Genomic DNA, 15,866 nt, shown 5'->3' on the forward strand with positions numbered 1-15,866 from the left:
GTCATGCCTGGACATGTTGAGTGCAGTGTCCTGAGCTTGAGGCACAACACAACAGACTGAGAGGATCCAAAGATCTGCATCCTAGATCCTCTGATACTGCCTCCCAATTGGCTGCATAATTCAAAGTGGCCAATTGGGAGGCAGTATCAGAGAATCTAGGATCTGCCAATGAGGATGCGTATTCTAATGAAGGATCCAAAAAGGGCACAATCACAGAAGAGTTTCTGCTTCTTGGGGGCTGGGTTTCTCCTGCCCCAATTGTATATATTGCCGCATGTTCTCGTGCTTAGCAGTAGTTTTGCTGTCACTTAGTAAACATGCTGGATCACTAATAATGTGCTTTAATCACTATGCAAGAGCCTTCTCATGCATCGAACCCGGTATTTAACACTCTGCCAGGAGGACATGAGAAGTACACAAGGAACAGCCAATTTGGGGCTAGTGCGCAAACAGGGAATGCAATAGAGTCAGTTAATTTACAATTTGATAGGCTTAGCCCAAACTATGGTTTAAACTCATGGAGGTTTTATCCTGGGGTCCGAATACTGCCTCTGTGTGAGGTTGTGGAACGTAATTTTTTCCTCTTGTGCTTGCAAGCCACCCGGAAGAGTCTCTCTGTGGCCTTACAAATGACCTGCTCCTCACCGCTGAGTGGACGATGCAGGAAATCCACACCTTTCACAGGCTGCTGGCTCACGAACGTAACTCGCAAACCCAGTTCTCCTGATCCTTCCGCTGCCCTCTGCGTTATGGCTAAACAAGCCTGTGGCTTCACTTTACAATCTAATTAAGCATTGCCACATGTTAATTATTGCTGCACAGGCCTTTTTTACCACCATCAGTGGAACAGGGCTGGTCATCAAATTTGTCCGTTGGTTAATGAGCCATTCAGCCAGCCTGCACGCAGAGGAAGAGGTGGAGGGCCCTGCTGAACCAGACCGAAGGAGCCATCTGCTCCAGAATGCTGCTTCCCCAAGTGGCAAGAAGAGGCAGATACCCCCAGGAAGCCCCCAGGCAATAGGGTTGCCAGCTCTGGGTTGGGAAAAGAGCTGGAGATTTAGGGGGTGGAGCCAGAGGAGAGCAGGGTTTGAGAAGGGGAGGGACTTCAATAGGATATAATGCCATAGAGCAGGGGTGTCAAACTCCCAGCCTGCCCGTTGAAAATAAAGGGTTGCTCCTTTGAGCCAGCTTCTCTCTGATGAATGAACTGGTACCTAGTGAGTGCTCTAACCTGGGAACTCACAGCCAAAGGGGGATAGTATACTGGAGAGAGCCATTGCCAATCTGAGTAGATCGGGGGGGGGGGGGGGGGGAAGCTTGCTATACCTAACCATTTCATGTTTTCCCAGGCTCAGAGCGTTTTATATTTTTAGTTTCTGCTGTGATCTTTGTGCTTTTTCTTCATATTTTACGTAAAACAATTGCATTGCCAAATCCCAGTATTCCCCCACTTTACTTATTTATTTAATGTATTTTAATGTATTTTACTGTATAATGTATTGCTGTAATCATGGCACTTTCCATGTCTGTGAGCCGCCCTGAGCCTGCCTCGGCGGGGAGGGCGGGATATAAATAAAAAATATTATTATTATTATTATTATTATTATTATTATTATTATTATTATTATTATTATTATTATTATTATTATTATTATTATTATTATTATTATTATTACCATTTTAAGCAAAATATCACGAGAGTTTTAGGCATGTTTGTGTTTTAAGTTAAAAATAATATCGTTAATGTGTTTATCTGTATCCTTTATAAAGTTTATATCTCCACTACCTGGCAATACATTTTAGGACACGCATGCCTCGGTCCCACAAAGTCCCATTTGTGTCAAATCTGGCCCTCGTAGCAAATGAGTTTGACACCCTTGCCATAGAACCCACTTCCCAAAGGGCCATTTTCTCCAGGTCGCCTGGAGAGCTGTTGTAATCCCAGGAGATCTCCAGCCACCACCCGGAGGTCAGCAACCGTACCCAATGAGGTGCACTGGCCTGCATCTCTGATGCTGCTCAGTAAAGTTGGAAGCCTTCCTCCAATGGGACTGGCTCTTCCCCTGGCAGAGGCGCCTCTGCAGCGGGGGCAAGCCTTCAGACCTGGCTCAGCAGAGTGGAAGATTATGAGCTCTGGAGGAATGGGCCTTCGAACCCAGCCAGTTCCTTTCACTGTCACTGATAACAGCCATTAATGAGCTGCTCAAATGCTGACGCCAAGTTTGGAGGGCCTTAAGGAAGAGACCATCAGTGTCCCCCATCCGTGTGGGCCCATCCCCGTGCTGTGTGCCCCCCTCTCTCTGGGCCCAGCACATGCTACTGCTGCTCGAAGGGAGAGCAGACCATGGGGCTTCTTTTCTGGCCAAGCCCTCCAAGCAAGCAATTGGGGGTTGGGGGGGAGGCAAGCACTATCACCAACTGGAGGCATCTGACACACCCCAGGGGCTCAGCTTCCCCCAAGCCACCAGAGGTGCAGCAGGCACCTGGCATCCTCCCCGAGGCCCATTCTTGGCTCTATGGAGTTCTAACTTTAACAGATCTGGGGGTTCCTCCTAGCATCTAATATTAAATCCATCCATTTGCTGGGATTTGCTCCTTTGCTGTTATAGACCGACTAGTGGTTTGAGCCTGAAGTGGACTGTTCTGTTAGTGACCTCTGAATCCAACCGTGACTGCCCGTAGCTCAAGCAGAACAATGCCTGGAAAAGGTGCTCCTGAAGTCTGCCTGATTCAGCAAAGAGCTACTGAATTGCAGGGGTTAGACTGAGTCCGGTCGCAGAGAGGGTGGGATAGGATGGTGGTGAAGCTAAAAAGCAGGGGGGGGGGTTGTAGGAAAAAGCCCAGGAAGAAATCATTTGCATATTAGGCCACACCCCCTGGCACAGGAACTGTGTTCCTGTGTGCTCCTGCTCAAAAAAAGCCCCCCCAAAAAAGTAAAGGGGAGAATATGATACTGTAAGCCACTTTGGGTCTCATTGGCAAGAAAAGGGGGTGGGGAAATTACTGTATTTTTTGCACCATAAGACTCACTTCCCCCCCCCCCCCCAAAAAAAAAGTGGAGGGAAAAGTGTGTGCGTCTTAAGGAGCGAATACTGCAAAAAATTCACACAAATGCCTCTAAATTCACACAAACGGCTCTAAAAACTAGGTGCGTCTTATGGTCAGGTGCGTCTTATGGAGCGAAAAATACAGTAATCTCTAAATAAATAACACCAAATAACATTAATTTATTGACTCTGTTTATACCCTGCCTTTCTCCCCAATGGAGACCCAAAGCAGTTTTTATCATTCTCCTCTTCTCTGTCCCCCTCACCCCCCCGCACAATGTGAGGTAGGTTAGACTAAGAGTGTATGACTGGTCCAAGGTTACCCAGCAAGCTTTCATAGCAGAGTAAGAATCTGAACCTTGCATCTCCCAAATCCTAGTCCAAGACTCTCACCACTATACAACTCTCCAAGGCAGAATGGGGATTCAAACCTGGGTCTCCCAGATCTTAGTCTGACCTTCTAACTACTACTTCACACTGGCTGTCCAGCAAAATTTACATTGCAAAGAGGCTAGAGTGGCCAGACTTGCTTAATGTAAGAGCCACATAGAATAAACATCAGATGTGGGAGGGAGGGAGAAAGGCAGGCAAATAGATGGGGAGAAAGAGGTGCCAAGAAAGCAACTTTAAATGCATTTTCCAAGCCACTGGTTGGCTCAGAGAAGTGATTTAAAGAGACGAATGCCATCTCTAAGCCGATGGGTTGGTGGGGGCTTTGAGAGCCAACAATATGTCACATGTAGCTCCCGAGCTGCAGTTTGGCCACCCCTGGTATAGACTTACATTGCAAAGAGTATTTAATTTAATTTAATTTTTCGATTTATACCCCGCCCTGTCCTGCAAGCGGGCTCTGGGTGGCTTACAACATTTAAAACCTTACAGGAACATTAAACAAACCACATCCAGACTTGATAATATCATAATTACAGAATTAACAGAAACCATAACAAGGATCCGTATTTGTTAACTCTTTCAGGAGCAAACCCTTACCTGATCGTCCGCTGTGAGAATGCCAAGGTTCGCTCTCCTGTGCAGCAGGGAACCGTCAATGCTGTTTTCAACACTCAAGCCATTTTCTACCGGAGGAATGTCAGACACCCTATTGTGGTCCAGGTAAGGGAGGCAGGTGCATTATTGGCTCGCACCCAGCACTGGGGTTCATCTGCCAACTGCATGCCATTGCTTGGCACAGGACAGTCTACAGTTCTCTTGGGGAGCATCCCTGGTCTTATAACGTTCCTACTGAAGGATGCACAAAATCCTCCCCCCTTGGAATTCTTACACAGAGGCCTGCCAAACCAGCCCGGGAGGAGGGCTGCCCATTCATAATCCAGCCACCTGTATGTGATCTGGCATTTTGGCCCTGTACGTGTTTTAGTATTTATTAAAATATTTATATTCCTCCTTGCCTCACTTCAAGGTGGTTTATAATAATAGGGTTTTTTAAAATTCCATTTAATTCCAAATATAAAATGTGGTTCTGGAAAGTGCCATCCGGTCACTGCTGACTTACGGCAACCCCGTGGGGTTTTCAAGCCAAGAGACCTTCAGAGGTGGTTTGCTGTTGCCGCCCCCCCCCCCCCGTCACACCCCTGGCCAAGGCTGAACCTGCTCACCTTCTGAGATCTGATGTGATTGGGCCAACCTGGGCCATCCCTAGGTGGGGGGGGGGGTACTTTCCTAGTGTATTGAAACTAAAGTTGACCCAAGCTCTCAGCTGTTGAAAACCTCAGTCAGTTTCATTTTCTTGATGCCTTAGTTCTGGAAAAACATAATGCCAATCTCATCATACTGCTCATGAGAAGTCTAGTGCAGGGGTGTCAGACATGTGGCCAGATTTGGCCCCCGGAAGGCTCCTATCAGGCCCCAGAGCAACTGGCTGTCATCTGCTTCCTTCTCCCTCTCTCTTGCTTCCTTCTGCATCACAGCTTGCTTTGCAAGGCTTGCTCAATTGCACAAGAGTCACAGAACAAAACCTTGATTTTTCTGCATTGGTTGAGGCTCCTCCCCTTCCTTGTCCCGTGGGGAGGGACGGAAAGAGCCAGAGCTTCCTTTGCCCAATTTCCTGGATCCCGCAGGAGAGATATGAAGAAAGCACCTTTAAGATCAACGTGTGCTAATGTTTTAAGCAAGTTTTATTTTAAGTTTAAAAAAAAAAAACTTTAGTCGTGTTTGTCTGTGTCCTTTAAAAAGTTTATATATCTGCCACCCAATCTTAAATAGGTAAGAGCATAAGAACATAAGAGAAGCCATGTTGGATCAGGCCAATGGCCCATCCAGTCCAACACTCTGTGTCACACAATGGCCAAAAATTTTATACATATATATATACACACACACACACACACTGTGGCTAATAGCCACTGATGGACCTCTGCTCCATATTTTTATCTAAACCCCTCTTGAAGGTAGCCATGCTTGTGGCCGCCACCACCTCCCGTGGCAGTGAATTCCACATGTTAATCACCCTTTGGGTGAAGAAGTACTTCCTTTTATCCGTTTTAACACATTGCCCGGCCCAAAACAGCCCAGCCTAGCCTGACAAGGTCTCATTTATGTCAGATCCGGGCCTCACAACAAATGAGTTAGGACTTCCGGGTTGTTGTTTTTTATAAATATCTTTATGTTTTATTAATTCTTGTAAAATTGACCATTACAACATATGATTGTTACATTTACAAATAACCCTTCCCCCCCCCCAACCCTCCCCATCTTCTCTTAGTCTTTCCCCCTCAGCCAAGGGCACAAAGTCTTGATCTTCCACTGAATGTCCTTCCTTGTTTCTCCCGAGATCCATTCTAAATAAGGGTTCCATCTGGTCTCGATTTCCTTGACTTTATCTTCCCACATGGAATCCTTGTTGATTGTTGCCACGATGTCAGACTGTATGTAATCAAACAAATAGTTGTGCCAGATTTCTATTGACCATTTACTTTTATCTTTCCACCCCAAAGCGATGACCGCCTTCCCCGCTAATATCATCGCCTTGGCAAGGTTTTGAGTGGGTCTACTTAGTGCCGGACTTCCTATTGTACTTAACAACATCATGTTAAAGCCAATGGTTAAAGGTACATTGCAGACTTTTCTAATAAATTCAATAATTTCCCCCCAGAAGGGCTTAACCTCTTCACACTCCCACCACATATGTGCAAACCAACCCTTAGATTGTTTGCAATGCCAGCACTTGGAACTCATTCCTGGGAATATATTGGCTATTTGTGCGGGTGTCTTATACCATTTTGTGAGAAATTTATATTCCAGTTCTTTAAATTTGATTACTTTAATCCCTTCTAGTCCTTCCAAGATTTTCCCAGCCAACCTCTCTGTTAACTGACCTTTATGACTCCAAATCTTTTGTAAATATACTATTATTTTATCTTTATTTGAAATCATTTTTCTGTATAGTAACCCCACTAGACCCTTCCTTTGTTTGGCCATTACTTTATAGATCTCTTCCATTGGAGCGTCTAACCAAAGCTCTCCCTTTTCACTGATCTTCTTAACTATCTTATGTAAGCCTGCTATGTTTAACCAGTATTGATTACCTAAATCTTCTGTAATTTCCTGTAAAGGTTTTAGTTTACTACCCCTAAACATATCGCCCACTCTATAATAGCCTTTGTTTTTTAGCCTTTCCCACCATTTTTTAGCTTGCGCCTCCTTAACAATAGCTTCTAGGGGGGGTCCATCTTGAAACCTTCCTAGCCACTGTGGGTACCATTTCATCCAGGTTTCTAGTGATGCTCTTCTGGGCCCTATTGCTAATTTTAGATCTTTTGTCGACACTGTGGAAAAAATACCAAATCTTCCAATACCACTGTTAACTGCATTCTCGAAATTAATCCACTTCTGTACCTTTTCCTCACTCAGTTCTAGTAACGCTCTTAGTTGGAAGGCCTCATAATATTTACTTAAATCTGGGATTTCCCAACCTAATTCTGATTTAAGGTTATATAGAATTCTCTTATGAAACCTACAGTTTTTATTATTAAGAATCCACACTTTAATTGCTTTATTCCATTGTTTAATTTGATTTTTCCTCAAACCTAAGGGCAACGTTTGGAATAAATAGATTAACTTTGGTATCAAGAACATTTTAAGGGATCTTATTCTAGTTGATATCCCTAGTATGTTATGATTCCATTTATTCATATCTCTCTCTATTTTCTTCCATACTTTACCATAGTTCTCCTTTATCATTTTGTCCATTTTTTTTGCAGGACTATCCTTAGGTATTTAAGTCTCTTGGCCCCCATTCCTATATTCGTAATCCTATTTATTTCCTGTTTTTCCTCTCTATTAACATTAAGGTATAGAATTTCTGATTTTGCCATATTCACTCCTAGCCCTGAACACTTTTCAAAATCATCTAAAATTATCTTAATCTCTTTAACTCTGTCTTTGGGGTTTGACATAATTACTATAATATCATCCGCGAATAAATTAATTTTCATTTCTTCATTACCTGACTTATACCCCTCTATTCTCCCCGCGTTCCTAATTTGCTCTGCTAGTTGTTCTATAGCTATTATAAATATGAGCGGGGATAGTGGATAGTGTCTTACCCCCCCTTGAATTGGAAACGCTTGTGAATGATCAGTGTTGACTCTTACTTTTGCCTTACCACCTTTGTATATTTCCTGTATGGCCTGTAAGAACCGTTCCTCTAAACCTATCTTCTTTAATATTTGCAACAAGAATTCATGTGAGAGAGTATCAAAGGCTTTGTAAACATCCAACTTTAACACAGCTATTTTTTTTCTGTTGGCCATGGTGCAGTACATTTAAAATATTTCTAATGGGATGAGCAATAGATCTACCCTCAATAAAGTCGTATTGGTCCCCTTTTATAATTGACAGGATAACTCTCTTAAGTCTATTTGCTAAAACCTTAGCAAAGATCTTATAATCTTGATTTAGTAAACTAATGGGCCTATACGAACCTACTTCTTCCGGGTCTTTCTGGGGCTTTAATATCAAAATTATTTCTGTTTCCTTCCATGAGTCCGGGGCTTTCTTTCCTTCCAAGACTTCGTTAAAAACTACCTGCAATTTGGGTGCTATGATTTCTACCATTTCTTTATAAAAGTCAGAAGTAAAGCCATCCAGCCCTGGTGATTTACCTTTTTTGAGCGCTTTTATTACTTCCTTTATCTCTTGGAGTTTAATCTCACCCCCCAGTAAGGCTTTTGCTTCCTCCTCTATAATTAGCTTAGGTGCGTCCCACACTTCCGTTATATTCTTTTTCATATATAACTTTTTATAGAAATCCTCAAATGCCTTAGTGATTTCCTTTGAGTTTTGAGTTGTATTATTATTATTAATTTTTATACTTCTAATTGATTGTTTTGCCTTTTTAACTTTCAAATAATTCGCTAACCTTTTTGCTGTATTAATACTATTCCTCTGGAAGTCGTTCCTAACCATTATTTCCTTTTTCCACATTGTTGCCATATCTAGGGCCTCCAACTGTTTTTGAATCTCTTTAATTCTAATCTGTAAACTAGGATTACACTTTTCCATTATTTCTTTTTGTAACTCCTCCAATTTATTAAGTTTCGTTTGCCTTTTTTTTTATACCATTCTCTTTTTATGTCTTTTTCTTTCCTAACCAAATGGCCTCTTATTACCGCTTTAGCAGCATCCCATAATATATTAGTTGACACAGTACCTCTATTTTCCCTAAAATATAATTTTAACTGTGTCATTAAGTATTCCCTATCCTCTTCTTTTGCCATTACCAGGTTGTTATATTTCCAAGGTCTGTTTGTTGAGGGAAGTTTTAGTTCTAGTTCTATACTTATAGGGGCATGGTCAGAAATCAAAATTGGATGGGTCTTAATCTCTTTAACCGCCATATTATTATTTTTTCCCAAAATTATATAATCTAAGCAGGATGCTGTTTTATGTCTACTAAAAATGGGTGTCGGGCTGGGTCTCGTGTCGGTAAACTCATGAGCATCCTTCAAGCCCCAATCTCTTAGCTTAATACTATTGTTCTTGGTTATGTCCGTATTTAAATCACCCACTACAATTAGTTCGCCCTCTGAAAACTGTTGTATCTTCTCAAAAACCAAGTTTAAGAATTTCCTTTGTCTTTTATTTGGTGCATAAACATTTACTATAGCCGCCCTGAGACACTTCGGTGAGAAGGGCGGGATATAAGTCCATTAAATAAATAAAATATAGTGATTTTTATGGCTTCCAGCTTAAACTTAACTAACAGATATCTACCTTCCTTATCTACTAATTTTTCAATATCCTCCACTTTAGTATCCCTACGAATCAATGTAGCTACCCCTCTGGCTTTGGAAGATCCTCTTGCTTCTGCTAAAACCTGCCACCTCAAGTCTTTTATCAATGGTTTTCTATCATTTATTTTTTTGTGAGTTTCCTGTAGGCACAACAGATCAATTCTTTGTTCTTTAGCCATTTTAATTACTCTAAATCTCTTAAGATTTGATGTTAGGCCATTCACATTCAGTGAAAGCACTCTTAAAGACCTATCCATTCTCTTTATTTGTAACAAACTTGGGCACTACTGGCTGAGGGTATTTTACTTTAATTCTTACTAAAAACCCACCCCCCATTCCCTTCCCCTGTGGCACAGACAACTTTCTGGATGAGGCAATCATCCTGTCTTCCACCTTCCAGGGAGTACGCACCCCGACCCTCCCCTTCTAGCTTCTACCTAAAGTTAGCTCAAATTGTTTTATACTTCCCTTTAGTAGTCCGTCCTTGGCCTTTTCTCTTGTCTGCTTGAGCTTCCTTCCCCCAGGTCCACATCGACACCCACTGTTTCTTCTTCTTCTTCCTCTCCCGGGTCTCTCAGATAGTCTGTGGCGATGCCCAGGTGAGTAAGGAGATCTGTTGCTTCCTTAGGGTTGCGAGCCACCAGCCTTTTTTCCTCTTTAAAAATAATTATTGAGGAAGGGTACCCCCAAGAGAATTTGATCTTTTTGTCATATAATTTTTGCCCAAAGGGTCTCATTAGCTTCCTCTTGCTAATGGTTTCCTGACAAAAGTCTTCCCTCACCCAGACTTTCCTTCCTCTAAAAGAGAGATCTTTCTTTTTTTTCAAAGTCTTGAAAACTGTCTGCTGAGTCTTTTCCCTTGAAAATTTGATTATAACTTCCCTTTGGGCACCTCCATCTTGTCTCCTTTGCAGTCTATGAGCCCTCTCAATGCCCTGAGATTGCAGAGTAACTCCTTGCTCACCCATCCAGTCTATAAGAGTTCCTTTCAGCAGTTTATTATTTATTTCCTCTGAAATTCCACCCAGAATCAAATTTGCTCTTCTGTTACGGTCAGAGAGTTCTGTAAGCTGCATATTCAGCTGGGCTATCTTCTGCTTGTTAGATAAAGCTAGCTCGTTAGCCGAGATAGCTATGCTCCATGTGTCTTTGAGTTCAGCTGCAAGTTCTGAAACTGCCTCTCTCACTGACTTAATTTCGGATCTTATCTGGTCCTGGGACGACATTATTGAAGCCTGGAAAGCAGACATCTGCTCTGATAACTCCTTAATGGTTTTAGCCATAGTTTCTCACTCTTCTAGAGCTACACGCAACCACTGAGTAATTAGCCTGGGCGTTGCCTCCTTAATTTGATAATAAGAGTTGTTACCTTACCCTCTGGGACCCCAGAAAGGAATTCTTACGTTCTTCAGACCTTCGTAAGTAAGCTCCTTTTTCAATTAGTCTTGCCAAAGCGCTATTTACATTCTTTTGAGCTTTTTAAAATTCCAATCCGAAGAGGAGGACGAGCAAATAGCCGGCTTCCTCAGCGCATGCGTACCATCCCCCAGGACTTCCGGGTTATGTCGCCTTGAGCTCAGTGGGGGTCCGCGCTTGTCTCTAGTGGCCCCCCTGAATCAGGCAGTTGGAGAGGTGCCACAAATGTGGCATCTCCAGGGAGACCCTGAAGGGGTTTTCTTTCGGCATGGGGATTTGCAAGAAGCCAGGGGCATAGCAGCGGCTGTTCCTGTCCTTCTTGTATGCCTTGAAGCTCCACCGCCATGATCGCCATTACGGTAGTAAGAGGTGAACACCCGACTGGTTGCTCTTTTTTTTCTTAAGAAGCTTCTGATGCATCGCTTTCCTACTTCAAGCATGGCAATTCTACTTGGCAAGTAAGTTTGTTTTCAATACCACTAGCTAATGGGTCATTTTACATAACAACAAATGGGACAGTTCAAAGGAAAGGAAAGAAGTGGCTCCCCCCCCCCCACTTTCCCGTGAATGCGGCTTTGAAAAGACAAAGAACAACTTTGAGCATTGGCAACAATTTGAATTAGACTGAATATAGATACTCAAATCAACCCAGATTATAATTGAATATGTGTTAATGAGACTATTATCTGGCTATAATATGGTCTGAACAAAAACGAGATATATTTTAGAGAGATTTGTCTTTGTCGCCTGAGTGCAACTGAGATGGCAACAATCAAAACACATGGCTGGAGGAGATTTGGAGAGACAAACTAACTGGATCTCTGAGTTACTTTTCAACTTGGATTAATAGACTGAGTTATTTGGTAGAGCAAAATGGCATTACCAAGCGGAATGTTTTATAAAAAAGATATAATGGTTACCATAACTTCTCTAAAGCAAGATCTTGGTTAGCTAGCGAAATCTCAAATCTACATGAGCAGAGTGTTAAAGAGATCTTGGTGATGTCTGTGGAATTGGAAATGGAGAGTGATCCGCTGGGAAGCGAACGGAAGAAAACCAAAATGGAACCTTATTGTGCAGTTAAAAAGAAGGACCAAAAATCGAGACTGATTGAAGATTTTTCAAGAGGAACAAGTGGTGTGGGATCCTTACTATTTTTACTGAGAGAGATGACTGCACTACGGAAAGAGAAGGTACATCTCAGCAAAAAAATCAAGATGTGGAAAACTTTCAGGAAGAAGGATCTTTGAACTGTTTCTCTCTCTGTGGGTAATTGGATATGGAATTCTCAACAAGAACTGACTTGCGATTTTAAAAGGCCAAGTGAGATTTTTGGGTCGTATTAAGTTGTTCCTCCTAGAGCAATATGGATATAAGAGTTAAAGGATTGAAAAGTTTTGAAAAGAATTTTATATAAATAAATAGTTAACTTGGATCAATTTTTAAGAAGGCAGACAACACAATTATTCTGTAATCTGGTAGATTGCTCTTAATATATTTGTTTGGAGAAACTATTGATACTGAGACAGATAAATTACTATGGTTTTTTTTTTCTGCTTATTACTTTTCTCTCTACGTTTTATGATATCTTAAATCTGATTTTTTTTCTTTCCGTTTGAAATAAGTAAGTTAGAAGGATAAAGATATTTGTTTCTTATGCTCATTTTAATGACGACATTGTTAAAACAACAAGTTAGTCTGTATTTTTAATATGGTTAAGCTTAGCCAGTTAGTTCTGTGTTGAGACTTCTCTGACTTTTTTATACTTATATGTGCTGAAGAATAATAGTTTAGACTTGTATTTTAATACAAGTTTAGTAAATAGTTTATTAAAAAGTGTATAATGAAAGATAAAGATGGTGAAATATAAGGGGGAAATTTTATAGTTGCAGGTAGAAAGAATTGGGTAGAAATGCGACTGATATATTTGCATTTTTCTTTGTTTCTGGTCTTTCATTCTGTATCCACCCCTTCCGTCTCTTTAATGCTTCTGTATGTATGCTTATGCTTTTTCTTTTTATAGTTAAAATCAATAAAAAATTTTAAAAAACAAAAAACAAAAAAAACAAATGAGTTAGATAGCCCTGGTCTAGTAGATTGGCTGAATTATTCCAAAGGGATTCAGTGACGAAACATGATTCACTAACAAAACAAAATGTGGTGCCGGGAAGTGCCGTCAAGTCACAGATGACTTGCGACGACCCTGCCCGTTTTCCAAGGCAAGAGACGTTCAGAGGTGGTTGGCCATCTTCTGCCTCTGCGTCATGACCCTGGAGGTTCCCCATCCAAAAACTAGCCCCGGCTGACCCCGCTAGCAGTGTTGGGCCCAAACCAACTCATGACTAATTTCGGCTGTTTGATGGTTCGTAAGCTGAAGTTCATAGCAGGTCTACTGGCATGAACTTTCCATGAACTTTCAAGGAGTTCATTTATGTAATTTTATTTTTATTTTATCAGATTTATATCCCACCCTCCTCTGATGGGCTCAGGGCGGCTAGCAACAGTTAAAAACAAACGTAGGATATTAGAGAATGAAATACATAATAAAAAACATTTCCATGCATATTAACAATCATCAATCCATTCATTAAAAGTCCATGATGGCAAGTTTCTAATTTCCATTACGTTGGTTCAGTGAGATGGTCAGTGCTGTGGGGTGATAGACGTATCCCCATCAACCGTTGAAGGCGAGTTTGAATAATTCAGTTTTACAGGCCCCGCGGAACTGTGGCAGGTTCCACAATGCCCTGATGTTTCCAGGGAGGGCACTCCGCAGAGCGGGGGCTATTACCGAAAACGCTCTCTCTCTCTGGTAGTGGACAATCAAGCTTCTTTCAGCCCAGGGATCTTAAGGAAGTTTTGCAACCCCGAATGTAGTTTTTATTTATTTATTTTAGGGAAAGTCTCCTGGCTCCACCCCCAAAGTCTCTCGGCCCCACCCCCAAAGTCCCCAGATATTATCTGAGTTACTTAGCAAACCTATCCCCATGGCTGCATGGGGGCGTTTGGTGGTGCCTGGCCCTCGATTCGCCTGCTTGAGTGCAACAAAGGTGAGGGCCTCGTCCATCGTCAACCTGAACATGTGGAATGCTCTGTCTGAGGAGATGAGTGGGACTTGTCTGTGTTAGGGATGCCAACCTCCAGGTGGGACCTGGGGCCTATACAGATCAGTTCCTCTAGAGAAAACAGACGCTTTGGGAGATAGACTGGATGGCACTGTACCCCACTGAGGTCCCTGCCCTCCCAGTCCTACCTTCCACCCCCCACTGATGGCTGGGGGAGGGGTAAACGTGGCAACCCCAGTCTGTGTTCTGCACAGCATGGAAGACACAGTTATTCCACCAGGCATTTCAGGAATGTCATTTTGGTGGGCTCTGCCAAAAACGCTGCTGTTTTTTTTATGGCCATGCTGAGTTTTGGTTTTTTGTGGCATGCTGAGTTTTAATTGGATTTTATTAAAATGATGTTTTTGTTATTGTACTGTTAACATGGTTAGCCACCCCAAGCCCCATTCTGGGGGGAGGGCTGGGATAGAAATCTAATGAAATAAATAAAAGAATTAAATACAGCTTGCATCCCCTAAGGGCATATTGACACTAGCTATTTCACACACCTCCATGGAGGAAGCTATTTCAGTCAAACTCTGTGGAGACGAGATGCAAAATCCAAAGCAGCTTCAAGAACGAAGCAGCTTCCAAATCCCTTCACGGAAAGGACTCTTAGCAGGGATCTTGGACCCTTTTCAGTGGAAAAAGGGGGAAGACGGGGCAGGGGAAAGCAAGTCAATCCAGGCAGCAGTTAATTTGTATTTCTCATCTCATCTCTCCAGGTTTGGCACAGCAACCTCTTGTGGGACCGGTTCCTGGGACAAGTGCAGCTGACAGCATCACCCAGTGACTCCAGGGAACTGCAAGCACTCCAGCTGTGGGGCAGAAGCAGGCGGGAGGCAGAGAAGATGCCGGGTCACATCACCGTCAGGGTCATTTCCAGTGATGACCTTCTGGAGCTATGAATAGCAAAGGCCGACAGGCCCAGACGTGCGGCTGCCGCCTCTCCACAAGAGACCTCGGTTGTCCCCTCAGCAGGGAAGCAGCAGCAATAGCAGCAGCCGCAGCAAGGCCGCCTGCCCATCACCTTTAATTGCTTTGCCGCCTTCCTGCACTGATCCCAGGCTCTACCTGGTCAAAGAAGATGACTTTAAAAAGAGGATGGGAGAAATTATTCAACCACTACATCGTTCTTTTTCTGTTTCTATGTATATATTCTCTCTCTCCAGCCTCATTACCTTGCAGTGGGTTGATTTCAAGAGCTGGGTTTACTACGGGAGTGAAGTTCTTATTCATGTCTCAATTGGAAATTGAAATTTCATGGAAATGGGCAAGACGGGATTTACTCCTAGGACCATCAGCAGGAGGGCAAGTGGGAATCATAGGGCTGAATCCTTGCGATCGTTGGAGGCTTAGCCTAATTCGGGGATGGGACTGCGGAGACTTGACTTTGCTTCCTGATATCCTGATTTGCATCCATCATGCCGTGAATAGAGCCGCGTCAACTTGACTGTATTTCTTTCATCTTGTGTTGAGTATCACTGCAGCAGTCGAAACAATGGTCAAATACAACGTTTCATTGATGAGTGTCATGAGGAGAGGATCAGATATCTGGGACTGAAGTACAGGCCTTGCCATTCACGTTGCAAGGTTGGAGAATGGAGGCTTGTTGAGGCACATTCCAGACTGCTTGTCTTAGACCTGATCCAGCTTTGTGACTTAATCTACCCCAGTTGTGTGAAAATGCAAAAGGAGAGAGATGACCATGTGTGTGGTAGAGGAGAAGCTGCTGGTATCCTTTGCCCTTTCCTTCTGTAGTCAAGCACAATATGCTTGACAGCTGTAGGAGCTTAATAAAGCCTGCCATTATTAATAATCATGCTAGTTTCTGGAACAGTGTTTTTGAAGTGGTCAAGTGTCTTCATAATCCTTACAGTGGCCCTCCTGGAGTGGGGGAAAGTAATATATTGCAGGTAGGAGAGGGCATAAATGGTTGTCCTAAGAGCTAGAAAGCTACTGTTTGTTTATACACCATGGGCACCATGGCACCCCCCCACCCTCAAAACACCTTTCCTGGTACCTGCTAAGTGTTTTTAAAAGGT

General features: G+C 42.7%; 1 protein-coding gene across 1 annotated transcript in view; it reads left to right on the top strand.

Annotated features, from left to right (window-relative positions):
• The window catches only part of CAPN6 (calpain 6), a 130,049-nt gene extending 114,409 nt beyond the window's left edge, over window positions 1-15,640 (top strand). Inside the window, exons 12-13 of the mRNA XM_060249791.1 lie at window positions 4,024-4,160; window positions 14,547-15,640. Coding sequence (XP_060105774.1) covers window positions 4,024-4,160; window positions 14,547-14,729 — 320 coding nt within the window. The 3' untranslated portion in view covers window positions 14,730-15,640. The remainder of the gene's footprint in view (window positions 1-4,023; window positions 4,161-14,546) is intronic.
• Window positions 15,641-15,866: the final 226 nt, after the last annotated feature.

The sequence above is a fragment of the Heteronotia binoei genome, chromosome 11, assembly GCF_032191835.1.
Source record: "Heteronotia binoei isolate CCM8104 ecotype False Entrance Well chromosome 11, APGP_CSIRO_Hbin_v1, whole genome shotgun sequence".
Classification (NCBI taxonomy): Eukaryota; Metazoa; Chordata; class Lepidosauria; order Squamata; family Gekkonidae; genus Heteronotia; species Heteronotia binoei.